The sequence below is a fragment of the Panthera leo genome, chromosome B3 (genome assembly GCF_018350215.1).
Source record: "Panthera leo isolate Ple1 chromosome B3, P.leo_Ple1_pat1.1, whole genome shotgun sequence".
NCBI classification, from domain to species: Eukaryota; Metazoa; Chordata; class Mammalia; order Carnivora; family Felidae; genus Panthera; species Panthera leo.
In genome coordinates, this window is record NC_056684.1 from 115117818 (window position 1) to 115130049 (window position 12232).

Here is a 12232-nt window from a genome sequence, read left to right on the forward strand (position 1 = left end):
ATGCATGTATGCATGTCCGTACATGTGTCCCTCTGTGTGTGTGTGTGTGTGTGTGTGTGTGTGTGTGTCTGCGTACGAATGTAAGCAGGTCTCTGTGTGTGTGCGTCCTCAACCCATTTTGCAGTCGAGGAGTCTAGACGAGCCTAGAGAGGAATAGCACTTTGCTCGAGGTCAGAGGGCCCACGTGAAGTGGCATCATTGCTGGCATTTGGACCCAGCCTCAGGATTCCCAGGCCAGAATGCTGTCCCCTCCATGAGAAGGACCCCAGAGTGTTTGAAGGTGGTCCCTTGTGTGAGCAGGCCAGTTTTGCTTGCCTGAGGAAGGCCAAGGGAGACAAGACCAGCGGTGAGTCCGGGAAAGTGGGGGAGCAGGCCCAGCTGGGGGTGACATGAGCAGGAGTAGAGGCTGCTGGGCCCAGGGCACCGCCTTCGAACTCGGGGGGAGAACCCGTAGCTTCCAAGCAGACAGTGCCTGCAGGAGAAGGGAGCATTAGTGAGAGACATCGGGGAGGTGGGGGCGGGAGCTGGGGGTGAGAACAGAGGCTCTGAGGGCAGCCTGACCTAGCTTTTAATCCCAGCCCTGCCGCTTGCTAGCTCTGGAACCTCTGAGCCTCAGTGTCCTCGTCTGCAAAATGGAGATGATAGCATCTACCTCCTAGATTGGGTGCAAAGGTTTAACAAGATGGTGCACGTGAGGAACTTAGCCCAGTGACCTGGTTCGTAGTGAACGTGCAAAAGAAATTGCTAGTATTGGAGGAGCACACCCAGGGGCTGAAGGCAGCGTCCCTGGGTCGCTCTGCTCCGGAGAGCCCCAGAAAAGTCGCTTGGGCCAAAGGCATGTGGGGAATGAGCCCCTGCATTGGTCATCTGATGTCATGCGGTGCCCTCTGGTGGGCCGAGAGAGGCTTGCAGGCTAGGTGGGGGGCTCCCGGGGGCTGGGGGAGTGCACGAAGTTTAGGGATGAGTGTGGCTTTGGGTCCGAGGGACCACATTTCCTCAGTTTGTAAAACATCTTCATCAGGATTATCGTCCCCGCCCTGCGTCAGTACAGGCAGCGTGGAGACTAGTTCCTCCGTTGGTGAAAAAATCCCAGCCCTCCCTTGGAATTGCCCAAGGATGCCGCCTGCCCTGGGTTCAGGCTTTTTCTGTCCCCTGCCCTCCTCGGTGGTTCAAAGCAAGGCCCTGGGAGAAGGTAGCCAGGTCCGAGATTGCTTCACCACGTAAAAGCTGTGTTGTCTCCGAGCCACAGCTCCTCCGTCATACGATGGAGACAACGTGGTCATTTTATAACAATCGTATAAAATTGCCCCGAGCAGTAAGCCATGTGATGTAGGCAAAGCATTAGTGCCAGGAGCCTCCACAAGCCAGGCCTGGACACCAGGGGCCCTGCACTTCTCAGCTCGGCGGGCGGCATGATTAGAGGGCCCTCCTTCTCTGTGGGAATCTTTCTGCTCACCGCTGAGAAAGGCCGCTGCTGGGCCGAGTGGATGAGCGATGAGACTCAGAGCCAGGCCGGATCCCATCACTGCCCACCTGCCTGCCCTGGGCCTGCCACTCCCTCTCCAGGCTGGTTTCCTCACCTGTCAAATCAGACATACCAGCATCTACCCCACCCCACCCTGGGTTGTGTCACTTTCTCAGGGCTTAGGAATGTTAGCAAAACCGGGGGTGGGAGCATTGAGCTGTGGGTTCGCCTGACCGGCTGGGTGGGCGCGGGTCCCCTCAGCACTTCATGCTCTTCAAAGCCCTCTCTCCACTTCATGAATTCAGTCAGCCCTCAAGGCGATCCTGTCAGAGGCAGAGCGGAGACAGCACAGCTGTGGCCCCGATTCCCAGTCTGTAGACTGACCCAGTGGCGTTGAGGTACATGCACAAAGTCACGCGGCCTCCAGGGGTCATGCAGAGCTGGCCCAGTTCTTGGTGCATCCGCCTCTCAGCTCCCACTCCTCCTCGAGGAGCCCTGGGCCCTGCAGAAGCCTCCAAGATCCATAAGCCCCCAGTGGGGCAGAGTGGGCGTTAGCAGGGGGAGGCTTGGGCCTTGGCTAAGTCCCTCAGTTGCTGCAAGCCTCAGTTTCTAGATGATGAGGCTGGACCACGTGGTTACGGCCAAGATTCTCTCCACCCTGATGTTCTGTGACCTGGAGAACCAGGACCCAAGAAGCTTATGCCGATGTCCCTCAGCACCAAAGCCCTCTTAGCTAATAGTTGAGGGGATTTCAGAGAGATACCCCAACGAGGGCCTGGCCTTTTGGAAAAGGGACTCTGTTTAAAGGTGCTGGCCAGCGGCGGGTTCACCCGGGCAGAAGAGGGCCGCCAACACCCCCAGAGCAGGAGGCACAGCCACACAACTTCTGGCTCTTTCTCGAGTCCGTTCCTCATTCAGGGGGTTGCAGGAGACAGGCACCCGGGTAGAAAGGAAGCTCCACCAGTTCTCGGGGCCAAGGCCACTTGAGTGTCGTATGTTCCTGTTTGTTGCAGGTGGTAGTGTTGGCAGCTTCCCCCAGGAAAAATGAGCAGGTCCAAACCGATTCAGGAAGTTGTCTTCTTTTTGGGGTCCCCGCCACGGACCCCCTAAATGTAGCGTTGTAGTACGGCAGGAGTGGAGGAATTGGCCAAGTAACTTTGGCTCCCATTTTCTTTCTTCTTCTTTTTTTTTTTTTTGTGCCGAGAACGAAGAGAAGGATTGGTTAGCACTACAAGGGTCCTGCTGTCCCCACCTGTAAGCCCACCGCTGCCACTCCCAGGTTGGGAGTAGTTGATGCGTGTCGTTGGGTTCCTCGTAAACCTACGTCTAACTCTTCGCTTATTTCCTTTCCCAGTAGGACGCCGTAAACCTACCTCTAACTCCTTGCTTATTCCCTTTCCCAGTAGGACGCCTCGTCTAAGGAGTGGAAAACCAATGGGCAGGTGGAGAGACCAGAGAGGCAGGACGGACCATCCAGACCATCCGACACACCTAACCTTCACCGATTCCTCAACGCCCCGCCTCCCCCTTCCCCGCCCGCCCCGGCCCAGCCACATCCCATGTAACATAAGTGGTGCCCACCATGTTTGCACTTTTGACAACCCCCATTTGCGTGTTTTCTTTTTGGTTTCATTTTTAAATACCAATATCTAATACCACAGTGGGAAAAGGAAAGGGAAAAAGACTGTTTATTCTCTCTCTTATTGTATGTTTTTGGATCTGCTACTGACAACTTTGAGGGGTTTTTTTTGGGTGGGGGGGGGGAAGGTGTTTGTTGCTGGGACTGAGAAGAAAGAGATTTATATACTGTACATAAATATATATGTAAATTGTATAGTTCTTTTGTACAGGTGTTGGCATTGCTGTTTGTTTATTCCACCCCCTTCCCTGCTCTTGCTGTGGGGCTCCGGACACACGGCCCGGCTTTCTAGAACCCAGAACTGCATCCCCAGCCACGCCGGAGACCGACCCCTGTGTGCATGTAGATGGGAGCCCTGTGATCATATTGTAGACTCCATGGGGTCTTTTCTGGTGGGAGGAGGGCACTGCCCCTTGATTTAGCTGTCAGATCTGGCAAGTCACTGGGAGGCTGGCCTTCTCAAGGGAGGTTGGGCTGGGGGGCAGGTGGGAGTTGCCCCTGGAGGGCAGGCAGTAGCCAGCACTGGTGTCAATTCCCCCCTGTCACATGTTCCTGCTCTCCAGACCGTCGGGTGGCCCAGAATCCATCCGTGGGCACACCAGTATCCTCATGACCCACCGAGCAAATGACCCTCAGACCATTTGCATGAAGCCACTTGAAACATTTTCACCCACGTTCAGCATCTACTCTGTAAAGCAGGAGAGGGGAGGCAAAGAAGAAAAAGACACACAGTGGGGCCTTCTATTTAGTCGATTTTTGACAATTTTAAGCAGTGGAGGGAAGAGGACAGAAGGCCCACACTGATGAGTGCAGTGCCAGCCTCCTGCAAATGCACGAGTGAGGCTTCCCAAGACAGACTCTCAGCAGCGAGGTCAGACTGGGGCTTCCCATCCATTCTCTATCTCCCCTGCCATCCTGTCCTCAGTGGTTACCACAAGCTGGAGGGGGGAGCCCAGAGAGCCACCTTGTTGGTAAACTCAATGGTTTATTTGGTTTTTAACCCAATACTGAAGTTCTTCCTGTTTCTCAAGCTCTTCTAAGGGCTCCCAGGCTCAAGGCCAATTCCAGAGCAAAACTAGTCTTGGGCCTCCTGCCTCTGCCTCTTGTAGAAGTGCAGGGATAATAGCCCAGCTAGGAGGAAATGAGGCCTAGCTTTCTGCAGACATTTTACTGGGATTCCACTGTGGGCTGTCCAGCCTTCCTCTGGCCTGGTGGCTGCGCCCATTCAGACAGCTGTCAGAGGGCAACAAGTTGACATTTAGCCTCTCTTCCCATGAGCGGCCATGGTGGCCTCGAAGGAAGGCAGGTAGCCCAAGACTGATGCCCCTGTTGGATTGCCCCTCTCATATCCCAGCCAGCATTCCCATAAGTGCGCCCACCTCGGCGGACTGTGTACCCCATTTTGGGTCTGGAAGGCATTGGCATCATAAGCACTGGCCCACTCAAGGCCGTGCTCAGCGAGGGCCCGGAGCGGGGAGTGCACCTTCTCAAGACATGCTCTGGTGGGGCCTCGGGCTAGAGAAGGTTCTTGCTATCATGGAGAAAATCCTAGAAGGTATCTCAGGGGTGACTGGAGGCCCCATCCCAACATGGTAGGGAGGAAAGGGAACCCCCCCATCCCCCTTGGCCTGGACCAGATGACTTGGTGTGCTGGAGCTAGATCGACCTTCCTCAATGCCCCGGCCCCTTTCCCGGGCCCGGAGGAAGCATGAAAACACAGAGGGGGTGCCTCCCTGTGGAAATTCATAACCCACCCACCCAACCCTGCCATCTTCTCTCTCACACGCGTGTAGGCTGTGTTGTGTGGCTTTCGTTTGTGAGGAGGGAAGGAGACTGTTTGTAGCTGGTTTTATAAAAAAATAAAAATGGGTAAACCTTGGTAGCTGTTGCCTCTTTCTTTGGGGGGCTTACTCTGATGGGAAGATTGCTTTCTCTTAAAAGTTTGGTGTTTTCCCTGGTCCAGGAGCCCTCACTCTGATCCTAGGAAGTCCGAGTTGTCAGACTAGAAGGGAACCCTTGAGTGGCTACGAGGTGCCCCCACGCTTTGCCGTGAGGACGTTGACCAGTCCCTTTGGCCCTCGCCTACCATTTTGTGATCTCTGCGGTGCTCCCTCTTACCTCCTCAGGCAGCTGCCCCCACAAACCCTCACTGGAACATAGTGAACATTGCTGGCAGTGCTTCGGGGGCAAGGCTCGGGGGGGAAACCTGCCCTGTGGCTTCAGGCTGGTGGAGGTGGGCACCTCGGCCATAATCCCCATCTTAAGACCCCAGGTGGGAAGCAGCTGTGGACAGGGTGCAGCCCCCCCAAAGGGGTTCATGCTGTCTCTGCCCCAATCTGATGGGGGTACATATTCAGGCAGAGGCTGCTAGTCTGGTTCACATTGCTGGAGGGCTTCAGGGTGGGGACTGGCGGCCAAGGTGAGGCTTTAGATTTTCTCCGATGCTACCGGTATCTCTTTCTTTCGCCCCCTCTCCCCGTGCACCGCTGTGCCTAGAAATGGTTTCCCCGCCACCCTCTGAGAAACTCCCCAAGGTTTCTTTTGCCACACCCCATCCCTTTGTCCTTTGTAGGCGAACAGAGGACAATTCTTCTCGAAAATTCTCCCCTAACCCTCTCTGCAGCTAAGTGTTCTGGGAAAGGGTCTAAGCCCTTCAATGTTGTCACACAGGTTTAGTGCTGACACTGTGTCTCCAGACTCGCTCCAGGCTCCAGAGCTCCCTGTGTTTACAGGCCCTGCTATACCTAATGCCACAGCCCGGTGACGCGTGTGTCTTTCTCCCCATTTCACAGGATTCAGACTCAGGAGTCCAGTGACTTACTGGTGGCACCCACCCTCAGATTTTTCTGCCCACTGCCGCCTCCCTTCCTCGAAGAGCTAGAATAGCCACCTCTCTCCCCTCCCGTCCAGCTCAGACCCCAGGTGCTTGCATTCAGCTACGAGCGCAGTTTTTCTCTGAGCAGTTAAAAACAACTTTTTAAAAATTTTTTTAAATGTTTATTTAATTTTGAGGGGGAGAGAGAGAGAGAGAGTGAGCAGGGGAGGGGCAGAGAGAGAGGGAGACACAGAATCTGAAGCAGGCTCCAGGCTCCGAGCTGTCAGCACAGAGCCCGACGTGGGGCTCGAACTCACGAGCCTCAAGATCACGACCTGAGCCGAAGTTGAACGCGCAACCGACGAAGCCACCCAGGCGCCCCTCTCTGAGCAGTTTAGAGTCACGTTAAAAGCCTACTGGTTTGCAGAGGCCTATCATATGCTTCAGGGATTGGGGGGAGAGAAAGAAAGGGGGCATTGGGCCACGCAGGACATCAGTGGGAGACCTGGGGCAGACCTAGCCTCCAGCAGAGATGCCCAGCGTGGCGTGGGAGAGGACGGGCCCGAGCTCACAGCTGAGTGCAGGGCCAGCCTGCAGCCCCATTCGGCCTTCCTCTGTTCTCTCCGAGGACAGGAGGGCCATCACCAGTAGCAGTCAAGGAAAAGACGGATCCATCCTGTTTCTTCCTTCACCAAGAGGCTCCTGAGCCATGCCTAGCCTCTACAGGGAGGGAAGGGTTGAGGACATTTTCAGTCGGGATGTGGGCCTGTGCTCGCATCAGAAGAGGGGCCTCCGGATGGGTACCCACCCTTGGTTCTCTGGGGGTCCAGGGGGGAATGGGAAGCTGGCAGCACCCACCGCCTTATACAAAAAAACCCAGAAAGAGCCAGACTGATCATCTGGCCTTTTACTCCCAAGTTCCTGAATGACCCACATAAAGCCACCAGTGGGGTTGAAGACCTTTGGGGCACTCCCATCGTCTGCCCTGTGGCACTTGCCTCTTTTTCGATTGTTCAGGCGGGGACGTGAAACTTGACATTTTTCGTGCAGTGCCACCAAATCAAGCCCTCACCCCTACGGCCTGGGTCACTGGTCCCCTTTGTGTGACTTCCATGAATTGATACAGAGAAGGGTCATGACCTTGGTTATACGCCTGCCACTAAGTATGTCCGTGCTTGCTGGTAAGTGCCCAGAATAGAACTAGAAACATTTAGTGAACAACCTGGTGAGTTTCACAATGTAGATTATCTTTGTGTTTTCTTTTCTATGTTGATTAAACATTTGCAATTCCTACATTATCCAAGAAGAAAAGGACTTTTTCTTTTTTTTAATTTTAGAGAGATAGCGAGTGTGGGAGTGGGGGAGATGGACAGAGGGAGAGAGAGAGAGAGAGGGAGAGAGAGAGAGAATCACAAGCAGGCCCCCTGCTCAGCTGGGAGCCCAACGTGAGGCTCGATCCCACGGCCCTGGGATCATGACCTGATCTGAAATCAAGAGTCAGATGCTCAACTGACTGAGCCACTCAGGCTCATTTTATGCATTTTGTGTCCACTGCTCTGATAGATCACATTTATGGTTTAGTACGAATGTGCCTTCCCTTCTGGGAACCTCCTGGTTACTTCGCTTCTTTATAAGCCCAGTTCTGCCCATTACAAACTTCAATCTCCGGCTTGATCTAGATCCTTTCTCCCCCCCCCCCCCCGCCCCCGCCCTGGCACACTCTTGAGCGGGCACCCTGACTTCTGGGAGGAGATCGGGGGCTACGCTCAGGCTCTGAGACAACCCCTCCTCTGCCTTCTCATGACTCCACTCTTCCGAGTGATGGGGCCGTGGAGGGAGCGGAAACCATGACAACAGTCACGTTCCCCTCTGTTCACTGTGGAGGCCTCACAGATTAGCATGGACGGCCATGTGGTAGGTGCCCCAATGCTGGCTCTCGTAAGGGGCCCAAGGCAGCTCCTAGAGTGGGGCCTCCCCACCACGTAGGGCCTTTCTGTGGGAAATTCAGCCCAGACTTGACCTCTTCTGTACTTCCCCACACCCACTTCGTTCTAAGGAGCCTGCCTTTGGTTTTGTATCTGCAATATGGCGCGTGCCTGGCTCCCTTCTGGGGTGTCCATTCACCCTTGAGAAACGCACACATATTGCGCGGGTGCGGGGGGATCCTCAGTGCCTCCCGTCTTGGCTCTGCCTCTCTCCCACCTCCCCCCCTGCGTCTCTCCCACCTCTCCCCTGCCTCTCTCCCACCTCCCTCCTGCCTGGCTGCAGCAGGTTGGGGAGGCTGGTCAGCAATTCTGCTGCATCACAGACGTCCAGTTGCAAAATGAGGTGTCACTGGCCTAAATCTCCGGAAGCAGTTCTCTCTGAGTCTCCCATCTTCTTCGGCTTCACGGAGAGAAGAAGCAATGTAGTGATTCCTGGCCCGCTCCCTCCTCGCTCTTCCCCAACCTTGTATGGGTTGGAATGGGGGATGGTGGCCATGTGCAGAGCTATTTCAAGTGTTATGCTCCCTTTGGGGAGGGTGTCAGGCCCCAGCTGTCGCTCTTTAGGGTATGGGATACTTAGCATCTTTCTTCCTAGTTTGGACCCTAATCAGTAATTCTGGGGAAATAGAGATGTCCCTCGTCAAAGTCTTGTTATTGTGGGTTGAGGGATAGATGCAAGAGAAGATCCCAGCGAGAATCCCCCAGTAGCTCCAACCCCAGGACCAGGGACCTCCGGGCTCCCATCATCAGTGACCACTAGTGGGCCTGCTGTCCCAGACAGTCCTTTAGGGCGTCCACCCCGAGGCCAGCTAGGACCCCTGGGGACCCACTCATCTTCACTCCTCACACTGCCCTCTGGGCTGTGTAAAAACATGGCCAACATTCCCACAAGTGACCCCCTGCGATGCTGACACAGTGGAAGCAGTTGGATCTCTTTAAGGGGAGTCCTTTTAGAGATGTGACCTGTAACTGCAAGAGGGAGCCCCAGTCTTTTCAGTTTTTCCAGGCTCCCCGCTGCCCAGTGTTCAGCGATTGTTTCCTTTAGGCGGACCTCCTCCCTGTTAGAGGCAGGAACTCTGCTTTCTGGAGACCCAGGTAGAGCAGTGCTGGGCTGAGTGGACTCCAGGATGGTTGAGCTGACCTCCCTGAACACAAGTCCCTTCAAAACCCTCAACTGGGCGTGGGACGGGCCCGGTGGGGACCAGGATGCCGCACAGCCGGAGAGCAGAGCAGGACTACAGGCTGGCTGCAGGAGGGCGGGAAAGCTTTGCAGCATTATCCTGGAGGGGGCGGCGATGGGGCATCAGCAGATGATGAAGAGGGCCCCAGGGCAGCAGCGAATGCCCCACTGAGGTGAGAGGGTAGGGGTCTGCGCGGTCCTAGACACCTGTGGTGTTAATTCCCAGGCGCCTCAGGATGAGTTCTGGGCTGAGAGTCAGAAGATCAGCTTCTCATCTGCTTTAGCCACTGCACCCCCCACCTTTGGCTTTGGGTAGCTCCCTTCACCTTCACAGACCTGGATTCCTTCTGGCCGGGCTCCGTGCTCCATTGCACCAGTAAGCTGGTCTTGCATCCAAGGCTCATGTGTTTCAGGGGCGGGGGAGGCACCCACCGAGAGGGGAGGGGTCCAGACAGGCTGAGGGCCAACAGAGACAAGAGGGGCTATTGCCCCTCAGCAATTGGGGCGGCTGTGAGTAGGTCCCCTTGGAGGGGATCCACATTAAGGGGCCCGTTAGCAGGGAAGGAAGAAGAAAATGAAGACAGGAGATGTGCATGCTTAGGGAGGAGATAAGATGCAGACAGAACAAGAGGTAAAGATGTACAGAAGAAAGGCAGGGAGTAGTCAGAGGAGGGGCCGAGAGAGGCTGGCAGGCTGGCCCCAGGAGAAAAGCCTGGGAGGGGGGATGAAAGGCAGGGTGGGGGTGGAGGAAGAGGGGTGGGAGGAACGAGGCACCTCCAACTGGAAAAACAAACTAGGAATAGGCTAAGGTGTTGCCCCCGCTAGGCTGTTGGTGTTTGAGGTTTTCACATTTGTGACTAGAAGGCTTGCAGGGCCGTGTGTGGGCTATTTTCAGTCCGGAATAGATGCTCAGGAGACTTGTGACTGCGCTTGAAATCTGCTACTGAGATTGCCCCTGTCTCAGACTCCGGCCCGGGTGTCTGCAGAGTCCAGGCTCCTGGACACCTCCCCTTGGGTGCCCCACAGCCCCCCAAAACTCAATATGCCTAAAACTGGACACATCATCCCTACCCACCTCTCACTGGTGCTGGACACAGTCCCTCCCTAAGCCTGGAACCCTAGAGCCCTCTGTGCCTCCTCCTTTCACTGCCCTTCCTTCCCTGTCTCTTCAGTCACCATGTCCTGTAAATTGTCCCCCCACTAAGTCTCTGTGCCCTCCTTCCCACAGTGCCACCATTCCATCTGCTTCCTGCAGGAGTCCATAGCTGTGAGTGGCCTCTGGACTCTAGCCACTCCCCACCTCTGGGACTGAGTTAAGTGAAAGGCAAATCAGATCATGTTACTCACCTTTTTAGAGTCCCTCAGTGGGGGGGGGGGGGGGGAGGGGGAGACACCAAATCGTGTCCCCAAACATTCAAGTATTGAAGCCTTAACTTCCAATGTGACTGTATTTGAAGATGGGCCCTTAAAGGAGGTAATTAAGGTAAATGAGGTCAGAAAGGTGCGACTCTGATCCAATAGGACTGGTGTCCTTGTAAGAAGAGGAAGAGGGGCACCTGGGTGGCTCAATTGGTTAAGCATCCAACTCTTTTTTTTTTTTTAACCTTTATTCATTTTTGAGAGACAGAGACAGAGCATGAGCGGGGAAGGGGCAGAGAGAGAGGGAGACACAGAATTTGAAGCAGCCTCCAGGCCCCAGGGTCTGAGCTGTCAGCATAGTGCCGGATGTGGGGCTCGAACTCACTGACCATGAGATCACGACCTGAACTGAAGTCGGACGCTTAACCGACTGAGCCACCCAGGCACCCCAAGCATCCAACTCTTGATTTCGGCTCAGGTCATGATCTCACAGTTGTGAAATTGAGCCCCGTGTCGGGTTCCATGCTGAGCATGAAGCCTGCTTGAGATTCTCTCCGTCTCTCCCCTTTTGCCCTCCCCCATTCCCCTCTGCTTGTGGGCATGTGCTCTCTCAATTAAGAAGGAGGAGGAGGAGGAGGAGGAGGAGACCCCAGAGAATGTCTCTGTGTAGAGAAAAAGCCACTTAGACAAAGTGAGAAAGTGGCCAGTTGCAAGCCAGGAAGAGGCCAAACCAGAAACCAACCCTGATGGTACCTTGACCATGAACATCTAGCTTCCAGAACTGTGAGAAAATAAGTTTCTGTTGTTTAAGCCACCTGCCTGTGGTATTGAGTTATGGTCACCAGAGCAGACTGACACAATAGCTTCTGGGATAAATCCAGTTGCCTCAGTTTAGCCCAAGAAACTAAACTCTTCGGTCTGGTCCTCTTCTTCAGCCACTCCTCCCACGCACACTTTTCCTGCAAAATATACAATCTCATTACTGTGATATTGACATGCAGCTCCGGTGCACATCCACACACTCTGTAAGTCGTATAAGTGACAGTGCTCTGGGCCACCTACTACTCAACGCTTTCCCATTTCTTCTAAACAACTGCAATGTCAACAACATAATAATCGTGAATCTACGATGCAGGGTGATGCATAAATTAGAGCAGTTATGTATTTTAGTCCCTCCCAAACTCTAAAGAACAGTATCTTAAGCATGTAACCAAGTGAAAAATACAAGTCTTAAGTACCTTAGGTGACACAGTCAAGGTCACCCTGCCATAATATGAGAGCAGATCTTCACAAATAATAAACCACTCTCTGCTCTCAATCGCGTCTCCCTACAGCATTATTAACCTGCCTGGAATGAATGCCCTCATCTGTCTTTATGGTTAACGATGCCTGGTCCTTCAAAACTTGGTCCACCCCATCTGAATCTCGGTGCTTTTCCTGAATGCCCCCAAACCACCCTGTTCTAACCTCAGCTATAATCTTGAGCTTTCAGGGGGAAGATAGTTAAAACTGGAGTCTCTGTTTTAAGGTCCTTTCTCAGTTATCATGGCAGGGGGCAGCTAGCTAAAATCTTTGAGTTGGTGAAATGATTTTCTCTTTTGTTTGATTTTGTTTGAAATGAACCAAGATTAAACCAAAAATATCTCCTCAATAACAGTAACTATTCTTCTTGCTAATGTTTGAAACTCTATCCAAGCATCACTTCTGTTTGGAAAAAATCCCCAACTTCTTTGTTCGTAACATACTGCTTTAGAATCTAATGCTGCTGCTTCCTATATCCATCCTAGCA

The 12232-nt window shown here is 53.9% G+C and overlaps 1 protein-coding gene across 3 annotated transcripts in view; it reads left to right on the forward strand.

The window, feature by feature from the left end:
• The window catches only part of SMOC1 (SPARC related modular calcium binding 1), a 155146-nt gene extending 151847 nt beyond the window's left edge, over positions 1-3299 (forward strand). For 2 of the 3 annotated variants that reach the window (XM_042943639.1, XM_042943641.1), the window contains exon 12: positions 2869-3299. In XM_042943639.1, coding sequence (XP_042799573.1) covers positions 2869-2885 — 17 coding nt within the window. In that variant the 3' untranslated portion in view covers positions 2886-3299. The remainder of the gene's footprint in view (positions 1-2868) is intronic. The other variant, XM_042943640.1, reaches the window with a different exon arrangement.
• Positions 3300-12232: the final 8933 nt, after the last annotated feature.